The sequence below is a fragment of the Prionailurus bengalensis genome, chromosome E2 (genome assembly GCF_016509475.1).
Source record: "Prionailurus bengalensis isolate Pbe53 chromosome E2, Fcat_Pben_1.1_paternal_pri, whole genome shotgun sequence".
Taxonomy (NCBI): domain Eukaryota; kingdom Metazoa; phylum Chordata; class Mammalia; order Carnivora; family Felidae; genus Prionailurus; species Prionailurus bengalensis.
This window is the reverse complement of record NC_057352.1, coordinates 55,797,217-55,811,632: the sequence shown is the minus strand read 5'-3', so window position 1 is coordinate 55,811,632 and position 14,416 is coordinate 55,797,217. Positions and strand designations below refer to the sequence as shown.

Here is a 14,416-nt window from a genome sequence, read left to right as displayed (position 1 = left end):
ATTTATTGTATTCTTTGCTTTTGGTTGGTTTTTACATTTTCTGTCTTTGTTAAAATTCTCCTGGAGGTCGCCCAAACCTGATGAGCATCTTTATGACCATTACTTGAAACTCTTTACCAGGGAGACTGCTAATCTCCATTCCATTGAGTTCTTTTTCCAAGGTTTTATCTTGTTCTCTCATTTGGAATATATTCCTCTGTCTCATTTTGTCTGACTCTCCGTGTTTGTTTCTATGTATTTACGTAAGTCAGCTACATCTCCTGGTCTTGAAAGCAGCGGCTTGACGTAGGTATATCGTGGGGCAATGGCCCCCGGTCACAAGAACCAGGAGCTCCAGGGGTGTCTCTTGTGTGGGTCTGCATACGCCTTCCTGTTGTGACTGGGCCTGCCTCCCCCTCCCCAGGAGTCAATTTGGAGGGGCTCTGCCCCCTGCATGTGGCAGGGTGGTACTTGCTGGGGGTCAGGGGCACCTGCTGGGGTGGGTGGGGTGGGTCTGCAGGGCAATGCCTAGGTGGGGTGAATGGTGTTAGCAAAGCAGATGGAGAGTGTCACAAGTGGCTCCCACCAGCATCCTGCCAGCTGGGCTGCAAGTAAACTGGCATCTACTGGCACTTTGATTCCTAGAGACAACTCCAGATCCTTGGTCTTCCTGCACATGCCCTAAAATTAAGAACTCTCTCGTGTGTCACCCAGGTGCTTTCCAGCTGCTGCCTGCGTGCTGGGCCTCAGACAGTAATACGGCACCATGGCCCTGGAAGAATAGAGTCTGGTTCCTATAGCCCTCTGGATCTCTTTGAGTTGAGCTGCACTGATGTTCCGAGCCAGCCGGGGGGTGGGGGGTGTAGGGCTCATCTTCCCAGTGCCGGTCCCCAGGAGTTCCTGACGTGGGGCTCGATTCCCTTGCTCCTCAGGGATCACCTCTGTGCCTGTGATCTCCCCTCCTGCTTCTGGGCCGCTGCACTGGGGGTCTGGTTCCCAGCCTTGTCTCTGTCCCTCTCACCCTTCTTGCTGTGACATTTTCTTAAGTATTTGGCTGCGGACAATCCTCTCTGCCAGGCTTCGGGTCATTTTCCGAGTGTTTCATTGTATGTAGTTGTTGTCCCAGTGTGTGCATGGGAGGGGGTGAGCTCACGAACCTCCTCCTACCTCATCTTCTGACTGTTGCAAAAGCCTGGCTACTCAGGAGGTCAGGCTGTTGTCGGCTGCTACTACTGATGGAATAGCTGAAGTGAGACCCTCTGGTGCTAGAAAAACATGCGTCACTATGCACGAATGGGTTTTTCTTGTCATTTGTACAAAACACGGACTCAGGCCATACCTTGCTCTGCACATAGTTTCCCCACCCTAACAACCTAACAAGACATCACGGATATCCCCAAGGATAACAGGTACAAGTCTGACTTTGGAGAGTGGGGAGAGCAATGGCGAAGTTTATTCTGGGCCCCTGGGAAAGTACAGAGGAGAAAAACAGGACGGTCTTTCCACGGGGAGTGGAGGAGAGGAGGACAATGCTCGTGACTATCCGAGGCATCATGTGAGGCCCTGGGAAGAGTCACTAGTGACCCTAGTTAAATTTATGCCTTTCCCCAAGGAGACCTGCTTTCCTTCCTGGTAAGAATAAAGCAGAAAAGAAATGGCACTAAAGTCTTAATTGAGCTCTCTTCACCTTGTCTCTACCCAGAATAAAACAATTTCTCTTGCTTTCATGTATATAATGACTTTTGTTCAGGTGAAGTTCAAAATGCACGTTTTCTACTAATGCTGCTATGCTCACAGACCCTGATCTCATTTCCTGAATCCCAAAGCATTCATAGCTATGTTCTATCTATATACATATACATATATATGTACATAAACATATATACTTATATATACACACACATGTATGTATATATGGAGCACTGGGCACTGAATTATACAACATTCAGAAAAGTATGTAAAACATCTATACTGTTTAATGAATAACTATAAATAGCTGTGGAGATGCCGAATAGGAAATAGAGCGTTGCCTGCCCCGTGTGCCCTTCCTGATAGAGATTCCCTCCTTCCCTCTCAGAACTTTGGGGTTATTATTTCCTGGATTTATCTGAGTCTGAGTTTTCACACAAAAATTTAGTCTTTGAAGTCTATATAGTTTTTTCTGTTTTCTAAGGTAGTTTACGGATTTCATGGGCCACTAATGGTTCTTGCTTTGTATTCCTTCTGGCTTAAGGACGTCGGTAGTTCTTTTAGCAAAGGTTTATTAGTACTCAGTTGGCTGTCTTGGTAGCTCTGAAAAATACCTTCATGTTGCCCTCACTCTTGAATGGTAATTATCAGGATACAGGACATCTAGAGTTGCAGCTGTGTGTTTTAAGTGTTTTCAAGAGATCCCTTAGTCTTTACGTTGCTGTTGCTATAGAGGGGAATGCTAGTATGGTCTGTCAATCCTTTACAGAATCCTTTATAGGGAACCTATCTTTCCATTTTTATAATTTTCCCTTTGCTCTGGTATTCTGCCTGTAAGAGTCTGTATGTGCATCTATATCTATACTGCTGTTTATTGCTGGAGGACCTTTGCCTCTTCAATGGTGGGAGATTTTCAATCATCAACATTTAAAAAAAATTTTTTTTAGTGTTTATTTTTGAGAGAGAGAGCATGATCAGGGGAGGGGCAGAGAGAGAGAGGGAGACGCAGCATCCAAAGCAAGCTCCAGGCTCCGAGCTGGTAGCAATGTGGGGCTTGAACCCACAAACCCCGAGATCATGACCTGAACCGAAGTTGGACGTTTAGCCAACTGAGCCACCCAGGTGCCATCATCATTTCAGATATTTTACGCTGGAGCTTTTCATTTTGTATTTTTATTTTTCACCCTTTTTGTACTTTCATCTTGTCTTGCAGTTTGAAAGCAAATTCCCCAACACGTCTTCATATCCGCAAATTCTTTCCCTAATGGTATCCATTCCAGAACTTCCCGCTTAATAAGCTTTAAAAATTTTTTTTCAGGATTTTTCCACTGTATTTCCAGGATTTCTAATTGGCCCTCCCATTCCCACATGTGCTTAATTAATAGTGAAAAGGATAGTTCTTTTTTAAATGCATGTACCCATTGGGTTCTCGCTTTAAAAAAATTTTTTTTTCGAAGCTATTTTCAGATTCATTGGGTGAATCCTTTTGCTTTTACAATTGTCAGATTTTCCTCAAGTGCTCTAAAAAAATTTTTTTAAGTAGGCTCTGTGCCCAGTGTGGGGCTTAAACTCACAACCTTGTGATCAAGACCTGAGCTAGGAGGCGGACTCCTTGATTTCAGCTCAGGTCTTGATCTCACAGTTCGTGGGTTCAAGCCATGTGTCATGCGCCACACTGTCAGCAGAGTCTGCCTGGGATTCTCACATTTATTTCTGTATTTACCTCTCTGTATATATTTTTAAAAATGATTTTATATTGATAACTCTGGTTCCCATGAGACAATTTTGGAAGGGTCTGTGTATATTTTTACTTGGTCAAGTGGTGGTTATAAGCTGTACACCTTTCTTATTTAAATGTCATTAATGTGTTACAGTTTTTGTCGATACCATGAATGAGATTACCTATCTGTCCCCATCTCCCACCACGCATTTCCAACTGTTCTTTCTAGAATAAAGTGGTTAGGTACTAAATACAAAACTCAGTGACCTTAAAATTGGAGTCTTTGTTTAGATGTACAGCCATATTTGTGAATGGAGATAATGAGTATAAATTGTGGTAAAGAGGTAAAATCATTTGGTGACATGTGGGGCATTTAGTGACTTACGCTTTTCTCACTAAATGTGTTGCCAAACCATCCTTGCATTATTGGGATAAACTATTCATTTGTAACATATTGTTCGTCCAGTAAATATCTGGAACTGATTTGCTAATTTTTTAAAGAATTTACCTATGACTCTGAGGGGAAGAGGAGGGAAAGGTGTACCATCTTTCTCCAGTTTCTTCAGGAAATTAATTGGAGCATTTCTCTTTGTCTGTTGACCTCCATGGATTAACATTAGAATTATGTTCTTGGGACACCTGGGTAGCTTGGTCAGTTAAGCTTCCGACTCTTGATTTGTGAGCTTGACCCCCACATCAGGCTCTGTGCTGACAGTGCAGAGCCTGCCTGGGATTCTCTCTCTGTCCCTCCCTAGCTCGTGCTCTCTTCCTCAAAAATCAGTATTTTTAGAAAATTAAAAAAAAATTATGGTCTTGAAATTCATGTAGAACTTGGCTTTAAAACCATCTGAATGTAACTCCTGTTTTACCTGAGAGCTGTTTCAGTGCTCTGGGACTTTGTGAATATTGTATTGCTTCTTGAAACAATTTTAGGCTGTTTACATTCTTCAAGGCAGTCACCCATTTGCCCTAGTTTACAAATGTATCTTCTCAGTTGGGGGGGTCATTCTCCCTTTCAGTATTTTCTCTGGTATTGTCTTTGTTCTTACTTCCCTCCTTTATTAAGCAGGCCAGGAGTTTATGTACTTGATCTCTTCAGTGAATCAACATCTGTTTTTTCTTTTATATTTTGCTCAGTTGGCTTTTATCTTTATTTTGTTCCTATTTTATTGGGATTCAAAACTTTCTTGAGACGAACATTGCATGCCTTTTCAGTCTTCCCTGTGGTTTCAGGGCAAGCGTGTTCCTTTTCAAAATATAGTTATAGCATAAATAGTTTACTGCTGTTCTCTCCAACTCATGAACTCGTTCTTTCTTTGTGACCAAGTATGAAATCAAGTTTGTAAAGCTTCTGAGAAACAGAAGGATAAACAGTGTCTGTTACCTGCTGCAGTAGGACAGAGTCGTGTATCTCTGAAATCAAGCTGGTTGGGATTAGCTTGATCATCTGTCCTTTTTTGTTTTAATCAAGTAATCTGTGTAGGAGCCTTTGGTTGATATGTGGAGGTACTGTCCCCGTTTCCTAATTAAATCCCCAGGACTCTCCCGTCCAGTTGGAAACCAACTATCATTCCACATTGCTCCTCTTAATGCTCGTTGATACTTCTGTGTATGTGCTGCCCCAGCAAGCACATCTTTGGCACTTTTGATTTCAAATTGTACTGTGAGATTATTTCTTGCAATAACTCTTCCATTCCTGGGGGGGGGTAATTTTGGGGTAACCTTTCTTTCCTCATGCAATACCCTGTTGTTTTTAGGCTTATTTCCTGTAGACAAGCAGTTAGATTTTTTTTTTTATAATAGGAGGATTGAGCCCATTCACTGCATCAAATATGTTCTACCCTTCCCTTTTGAATACTATACATTTTTACTCTTGGTCACGTTTCTGTTTCATTTTTCTAATGATCTTAATTAAACTTAATTCTGATATTTCAAGGTAAAAAAAAATTGAACGCCCCCTTACAAGATGTTTTATGTGCCTACTGAACCCCCAGGCATCAAAGTCAAAACTTTTCAGGACACCTTTTTTTTTTTTGGTTTTGTTTTAATGTTTGCTTATTTCTGAGAGAGAGAGAGTGTGTGAGCAGGAGAGGGGCAGAGAGAGGAGACACAGAATCCGAAGCAGGGTCCAAGCTGTCAGCACAGAGGCTGTGGGGCTCGAACTCACGAACCGTGAGATCATGACCTGAGCCGAAGTCGGATGCTCAACTGACTGAGCCACCCAGACTCCCCAGGACACCTTGATTTTAATTCTCAGCTCCAGGGTTTTCATATGTTTATTATTTTCAATTCCAGACTGGCACAAAATTTTTCATAGTGTTATTTGATTCAGGGACCCTGGTACTTAAAGAGACTTTCACTCTAAAGTGTAACTGTGTTGTGGAATTAATTCCTTTTCTTCATCTATCTATCTAGAACATCAATTCAGGTGCTCTCCTGAGGTTTCTAAGACCTTGCATATCCACAAATACATTTCTGTTGCCTTGACATGCTGGTGGCCGTTTGCTGAGTTCCTCAGTCCTCTTAGTGCCGAAGACAAGTCTGATGTTAGCTTTATTTGATTTTCTTAGTAGATAACTTGGTATGTTGGCAAATCTTTTTATTCTTCCTTGGAATTCACACGTTTTATAGGCAAACCTCGGTTATCATGGGTGTGGCTCCAGACCACCACAATGAAGCAAAAATTGCACTAAAGAAATCACATTAGTTTTTTGGTTTCCCGGTACGTATAAAAGTTATGCTTGTAGTCTGTTAAGGGTGTGATAACGCGTATGTACCTTAATGGGGTTTTTTTGCAACAAAATTTTTAAATTATCTGAGATTTCAGTGACTCATAGTCTTCTGGCTGGTGGAGGGTCTTGCCCGGATGCCGGCAGCTGCTGGCCGAGGGGGGTGGTGGTGGCTGGGGCAGTTTCCGAAGACAGCGATGAAGTCTGCTGCGCTGACAGACTCTTCGTTTCACTGGATCACGTGGAGGCCACTGTAGGGTCATCAGCTGGCTTGATTTCAGTGTTGTGTCTCAGGGAGAGAGACAGAAGGTGGCCGACAGGTGGAGTAACGAGGACGCACACAACCTTGCCGTCCTTCTAAGCGTGTGGTTCAGGCGGCTCCGAAACAACTAAAATGGTAACATCAAAGATCCCCATCAAAGAAGTTTGAAATATGAACCAAAACGTGGCAGAGACAGGAAGTGAGCAAATGCCTTTTGGAAAAAGGGTGCCACTAGCCTTGCCTGACCCAGGGTTGCCACAAACCTTCGACTGGTTAAAAAAAAAAAAAACAAAAAACAAATGCAGTATCTGCAAAGCACAATAAAACAAGGTGTGCCTGTGCTAGAACCCAGCACAGTGTGCTGTCGATTTGTCCCTTTGGGAATCAAGGAAACCTTCTCAAGCAGCAAAGAAGAGAAAGTTCCGTCTGTTCACTTTCATTGATAGCTCCCTACCCATCTGTTCCGCTTTGTTCGTGGGGACATGCTTGCCTGTAGGTGTTTTGCATCCGTTCTCTGAGGCTGTCATGGTGGCATTGTTCTGGATTGCGAGACTTTTCTTTAAATTGTTTTTTTGTTTTTGAGACCGTGGTGTGAGCGGGGGAGAGAGAATTTTATGGAGGAGCTCAGCATGGGGCCTGAGGCAGGGCTCGATCCCACAACCCTGGGATCATAACCTGAGCTGAAATCAAGAGTCGGACGCTCAACCGACTGAGCCCCCCAGGCGCACTTGGATGGTGAGACATTTCCTCCCTGTTATATCTCCGGTCACTAACGCAGATCTCTGTTATATGCTGAGTATCTAAATTCAGGAAATGAGGTTTTAATTTCAAATTCCAGGAAGTCTTTTTCAGCGCTCTATTTAGATATCCTCGAACGCTCTTAGGACTCGGATGTTGGGCTCCTCTTTGGATACTTCCGATGGCTCTACTTGAACTGCCAGCCACCTGTACCATGTGTCCACCTGGGTCTGTCTTCCTCTTACTGCCGGGCAGTGGCTTTGTTTTTTTCACTTCACACTCATGGTTTTGTCGTTCAAATCGCATCCAGCTGTTGGGCCTTCCTGATAGGCACAGAAGTCTCTGCTCTTTGGGGTCAGACTGGCACACGTTAGCTGTTGAGGCCCAAGGAGGGCCTTCCCAAGTGTAAGGAAATCTTGCCCATCCTCAGACACCGTGACTGGCTTAGCTGCAGGGTGCAGCTCCCGGTCCGGGGTCTCTCGCGTGTGTGCTGAGCGCTTCCGCATAGAGATTCACACCTCTCTTCCTGCCGAGCCCTCGCTGGGAACCATAGCCTCCTGGTCGTTCCAGCCCAACACCTGCACCCCTACCCAGCCCCATCCACCCCAGGATCAGTAATCAGAGACCCCAGGTCCTGCCAGCCTGCCCACCGATGGCGACTAGGAGCAATACTCAAGCTTTCATACTTTCTCCTGTCCTATTCGGAATCTCACGAGTTTAAATCGTTTGAGTGGAAGCCCTTCTCAGTTAGTGGCACAATGGATAGGATACATCAACTGAAAAGAAACTACTTTGAGAGAACAATTCAACATGCATCCAAAATGTGTTTTCTTTCCCCTTTCTGATCTAGTATTCCATTATTAAATGTCCAGCCCCAGGAAATAATTGGTAATCAAAAAAGTTATATGAAGACCTTCATTATTTATAACGTAAAAAGCTGCAAACCACCTCATTGTCCATCAGTGGGAGAATGGCTAAGCGAATGAGAAACCCATACCTGATCAAACAGGCATTAATGGCTTTGAAAATCCTAACAACATTGAAAAATGCTCCTGTGAAGTCGATAAAGGGCACGTGTTCATGCGTATTACATGAATGCAACGATGGCTATATCAAATCTGCCAAAATGCTATCTGTGCTTAATGGAATTTTTCCAACCTCCCTTCCTTTGTTTTACTACTTTTCAAGTGTAATAAAATAGTGTTGAAAACACATCTTATAAACCATATATATAGCTAACAGGGCAAAGGACTGAGGATTGATCAAGCAATTGTGATGTGTAAATGGCTTCTTCAGAAGAAGCTTCAAGTGCTCACCGACTATTTTCTGGAGCTTTAAACTCCATCAAGCCCTCACCGGATCAATCACTGGCTCAGAGAAGTCTTCTGCAAAGCTATTTACCAGAGTCTCTCCCTGGCAGGACAGAGGATACGGTGATAAATAGAACAAGGTTTGACCTTGAACAACGAGAAAGCCCAGGTCTACCAAACAACCCAGCTCAGCTCCCCAGAGACTCCTCGTCACCGTGTGATTCCGCATCACCAAATAGCACCTGTGAGCGCCTCAGAACCAGGTGACAGATGTGGAATTCAATAAAAGCTCAAAAACCAGCAGCTAAAATGAGGTTTGCACATACTCTGACAACTTCTCTGCCAAAACTCCTTCAGAGAGCAGATCTCTGCAAGTTAACGTTCCCCTCGGTGCCCCACACGATGCCCTCGCTCCCCGCCACATCCCTAACAGCACCCCATAGAGAAAGTAAATCTAGAGGAGGGCATTTTCTTGTAAATGTACTAAGTTTCTCTGCTGTTGGTATTACCAAATTATTTACAATGTTTCCAAGTTGTTTACAGCAGCTTTGCGGAGCATGGTCTAGACCAACGTGGCCCTACCATCATCTGAAACCCAGTTTATCGCGTCGTTTGTCCATGAAATGTCTGCAGATGGCCTTTTATGCACATGGGTTCCCGTTCCCCAGGCAACAGAATCCCAGATCCTTCTGTGGGCTGGGGAAGGTAAGCCTGACTAAGCCAGGGGTCTTCATGCTTATTTATTCCAGGTTTTATATTTCTACCATCTTGCTTCAATAAACTGACCCCGTATCTGGCAATAAGTCCTAAGAAAATAACTCTGAATTAAAGGAGGAAAAGTATAGGCACATAAAGAATTTCATGAAAGCCTTACTTGCAAGTGGACTCCATGTAAACGACCAATTTGGTAATCTATGGTCCATCCACTCAGTGGAAAAATGCTGTTAAAGATTAGGTAATAGTATGAAAAGTGTTTAGAATTCCGCTTAGAGCCGTTCTCAACAAGGACAGTTTTGCCAACCCGGGGACATGTTGGGTGGTTACACAAGGGGCAGGGATGCTGCTGAACTTTCTAAATGCAGAGGACAATTTCCTCCACAAACCTCTGGCCCCAAAGTTAAGAAACCTGCTTTAAAAAAGAAATACACATGGACGCATGGATTTGTAGTAGTATCATTTACATAAAGGCGGCATTGACCTAGGAAGTGAAGGAGTCAAACAGACCAAAGGCCAACATTATCTACTCCTCTTCCCCCAGATTATAAAACTACAGTTTCCACAACCTGGGCTCGGCTCTGTGTGTGTTTAGGTAAACAAAATCATGTATTCTGGCTGAGGTCTTTTAATGGACTTAAAGAACTCAGTCTTATTGGTGATAAATTGACAAATGCGTAATTCATTCTAAAAGACGAGCCATTTAATTAAGTCTTGGGTATTCTCAACAAGGACCTGACGACCGACTCAGGTGCCCTTTCGGGACCCAGCCTTGCAATCACAATAACAATCATGAAAGGTGATTTTCTGATCCATAACCGAAGGGTCAAGTGAAAACGACAGTTGTGTCAATGTTTACTTTGACAGAGTCTGAAGCACTGCCATTTAAACTTTGTTTGAAAATGGGAAACTCTGCACCATCCATCGCCTTACCCTTTCCAGGCACAATTCTGTCATCGTGAGCTGATTTTACACCAACACAAGTGATGTCTTTGGCTGTCAGGGAGGTTCTCTGGCCCCCAACTACTGTGCCTGTTAAGTGTCCGCTTCCTGCTTTTAGTGCTTCCTGTCTGTCTTTCCTTATGTTTGCATCCTGTTCCATTTCCATGTTTATAAAACGCTCTGAAGTGGAAAACTATCAAGGTTGCAGAAACTGAATGTTAAGGCAGACAGCTATGCAGAAAAGCCTAACGTTCTCTCCTCTGAGTCGCGTTCATGAATTTTTACTGCATGGACTATGGCTACAGCTGTTAAAAGGCATCTCCACCCCTGCCATCCTCCCTTCCCCATTGGATGGTTCTCAGCTTTATTCTGGAAGTTGCCTAATAAGCAACTTCCAAAACAACAAATTAGAGGCTGTGATTTCTGTACCCAGAGCACAATCAGGATGAGAAATCAAGATGAAAATCCTGGGGCCATGACCAAGCCCACGTCAGCCTGCTGGGGTCCAGAACCAGGGTTGTTCTAGGCTATCCGAAGAGGAGTGGGGTGACCGCACACTCAACCCGTTCATGCTGGGTTTTGTGGTAGGGAGAGGGAAAGATCTTGTGAGATTGGGTTGGCCACATCGTGGGTTCTCGCAAAAACACATGCCAAGTGGCTTTCATTCTATGGGAGAGGCTGTCAAGACGATTTTAAAGCTCCAAAATCACCCATCCAGATATTCTCTAACCATCGAGGGAGACATAAACTATCACACGCTGGTGCTGCATCCGGTGAGGCCAAGCCCTTCCCACCAAGCCTCCCTAAACTGGTTCATCAAAGGAGAGGCTAAGGATCTTCAAGGTCATGGCAAAAGGACCAGGAGGGCAGGCTCCTCCAGCAGCAAAGAGAATGACAAAAGTAGTGCCTATCACTGTGAACTCCTCTCCCCAGCACTGGCCACCGACAAGGCCTCGGCCGATGCTGTCAGACCTTCTGAAGGGACTCCCAAGGACCCAACAGGTGGGGAAAGGCCCCCAGAAAGGATGAGCTTCTCTAGAAGAACATTGTCTTGCCTGACTCTACTGGCTGAAACATAACTATAAGGAACTTCCAACGAGCTTCACCCTTTCCAACTACAAGACCTACTCAAAGAACCGTACTGCATTCTCCAAGAGGGAAGGCTGCTGGAAGGAAACACCTGGGGTGGCTGCGGGATTCTTGTGTGATGGGTGTGGCAGGATAATGCCCAACGGGTTTAAGTCCATCTGCCAGCCGTACGCACAGGCCATTTCCACCCCACCGGGTGTTCACTCACCAGGACTGGCTGCATCTCACAGAACACCAGGAGGGAAGCCAGCTCGATATCTTCACTGTACCCGTTCTTCAGAGGAACAGATCTGAATCCTGCGGAACGGAAAGATGATGCAAAGGGAGGCCATTCATATCAGACCTTGGCGTTCTCGGGCGTAGCCAGGGCTAGGGTGTCCCAGGAGCAGACAGGGGAGTGTCCCAAGCTGGGGGCTGACTTTATGGAAACCAGAGGTCCCACCCTGATGGTTAGGGACATGGGCTCTGGCACGCAGCCCTCACGGACAGGCCCGCACAGAGAAGGGGGTTAAAGATTCATGCAGAAATGGAAATGAATCACTCAAGAGAAATCAAAACCTCCAGAACATCACACACTGAATGTAGAGTGCCTGCAGCGATGCTTCACGTTCTTGAATATTCCTGAGGCCAAAAGACTCTCAAAGGAGTAAAGCTTCCTTCACAACCCCTCCCTTCATGTCTGCTGCTAGGAGGGGGAGGGGGCAGTGTTTTATCTTTAAAGATTTCCAATAGGAGGAAATCTGTCCCTTGGCGATCCAGAGCAGTATTGATCCTCTGAAAGCCTTTCTCTATTTATAATTAGGACAGTCATTTAAATGTTTCTTATTATTTAGGGGATGGTTGAGGTAGAGCTGACGTTTTCCCCCATTAGGTAATGTTTAAGACAACACATCTCAAAAAAAAAAAAAGACAACACATCTCAAAGGCTGATCTGTTGGCTTGTTTTAGTAAGAACAAATACATACTAAAAATTAAACTCTCGTTCCTACCCCCCGCATAACCCCTTATTCTAGAAGGCGCACTTTTTTAAGTAGGTTTCATGCCCCACGTGGAGCCCAACGTGGGGCTTGAACTCAACCCTAAGATCAAGACCTGAGCTGAGATCGAGTCAGACACTTAACCCACTGAGCCACCCAGCTGCCCCCGGAAGACACCACTCTGAACAGTATCTTCCCGACATAGTCTATGGGCTTGAGTTGCTTTAAAATCACTACTCATCATACCCTAACCTAAGCAGTTCCGAATGTTACAGTTTGCATTTACACTACCTTGGAGGTTCACAATGTGGTCCTGGTTTGCCTGGAAAGCTTTTATTTGCACTCTCCCCGATTCTCCAGGACAAGCAGTGCCTACATTGGGGCACGCCCTCTACTCCCTCTTCTTCCTCTTCCGCCATTCAGGTTTTTGGCGTGTGTGATTATTATTATTTCTCTTGGAGATGTTTAAAGGTACCATACGATTCCTCTCTCTCTCTCTCTCGCTTCCCACTGTTGATGAGGTCATGCAAGCCTATACCTTCCCTCTCCTTCGTCCCCCTAATTTTATCATCTTTACAGGACAAGCGTCTAAATAATACAGCTGACCCCTGAACAACGTGGGTTCGAGCTGCAAGGGTCCACTTATATGCAGGTTTTTTTTAAGATGTACAGTACTGTAAATGTATTTTCTTATAACTTTTTAAAAAATTTTTTTTAATGTTTGTTTTTGAGAGAGAGACAGAGTATGAGCGGGAGAGGGGCCGAGAGAGAGAGAAAGATAAAAAATCTGAAGAGGCTCTAGGCTCTGAGCTGTCCGCACAGAGCCCGATGCGGGGCTCGAACTCACAAGCAGTGAGATTGTGACCTGAGCCAAAGTCCGACGCTTAACCGACTAAGCCACCCATGCTCCCCTCTTGTAACTTTCTTAACAGGGTCTTTTGTCTACCTTAAGAATGCAGTATAAAATACAAAGTATGTGTTGACTTTGTTATCAGTAAGGCTTCCAGTCAGCAATAGGCTATGAGGAGTTAGGTTTGGGGGGTCAAAGGTCATATGTGGATTTTTGACTGCTTGACAGAATGACATCCCCAACCCCCATGCTGTTCAACTGTATTTGTGTTGCATTTTGTAACCATAATTCTTGCACAGAGGGAGACTTGGTTACAGCAGAGCTAAAATCCTCTTACAAGGGCCACTTGTACACCCATCACCTACATCCTCCCGTTAACCTTTTACTCTTTTTGTTTTATCACACTTAGCCATCCCTCCATCAGGCGCACAGGTATCATCTTACTTGGAAATATATATACAACGGTATACTTCCCCTGAATGCGTCTGCATGTGTCTCATGGACTGGAGCTCGATACTGGTTTACAGTGTTCTTAGGATTTAACATTTGTGCGTTTCACTGTGTGTAAATTTTAAATGTCCAGTGCTCCCCTCCTTTTGACTGAACTTCCCTATCAGTTTTTTCAATTTTTTTAAGCTTATTTATTTATTTTGAGAGGGAGAGGGAGCAGAGGAGAGAGAAAGAATCCCAAGCAGGTTCAGCTCTGTCAGGGTGGAGCCTGACGTGGGGCTCGAACTCACAAACCATGAGATCATGACCTGAGGCGAAACCAAGAGTCAGGCACCTGACTTCCTCCTCTGCAGGAAGACGCCAAATGAGCCACCACCCGTCCCTCTATCAGGGTTTTTGTTGGCTTAATTTGTCCTCTCATTTTCAAAAAAAACCTCATGGGACATATAATCCTCAAATGGCACATATTTGAACGCATCCATTCTTTTTTATAATTGAGTGACAGTTTGAGTATAAAACTCTCAGGTGACACTTTTCCTTGCAGGATTTTGGGGACGTTGCTTTCCGTGAATAGTGAAGTTTCCGTGAATAGACAAGTTGTCCTTGTCTGACCTAGTCTCTCCTCCTAGGTGATGTGATTCTTTTGTTGTTGTTGTTGGTTTGCTGGTCTTTGTTTGTTGGTTTTTTTCCTGGCTACCCACAGAATTCCTATAGTCCAGCCTAGAGCCCCTCCAGCTTTAATGTTATGGGAATCTTATTAAATGCAGACTCTAACTGGAGGGCTGGGGTGGGGCCTGAAATAGAGCTGATCTGTGGACAATGTAGAAGAAATCTGTCTGGGTGTTGATCGACTGTTAGAACGTCCTGGACTGCTGACCGCTTCCTGGTATGGGGAAGGCTATCGGGTTGCCCCTGCACTCCAATGAGTGGGTGGTGCCATTCTGCTTAGAGTACATGTGCCTCCAGA

At 44.5% G+C, this 14,416-nt stretch overlaps 1 protein-coding gene across 1 annotated transcript in view; it reads right to left on the bottom strand.

Annotated features, from left to right (window-relative positions):
• PLCG2 (phospholipase C gamma 2) overlaps positions 1–14,416 on the bottom strand; it is a 160,752-nt gene that overhangs the window by 14,432 nt on the left and 131,904 nt on the right. The window contains exon 31 of the mRNA XM_043599754.1: positions 11,381–11,469. Within this exon, the coding sequence (XP_043455689.1) occupies positions 11,381–11,469 (89 nt within the window). The remainder of the gene's footprint in view (positions 1–11,380; positions 11,470–14,416) is intronic.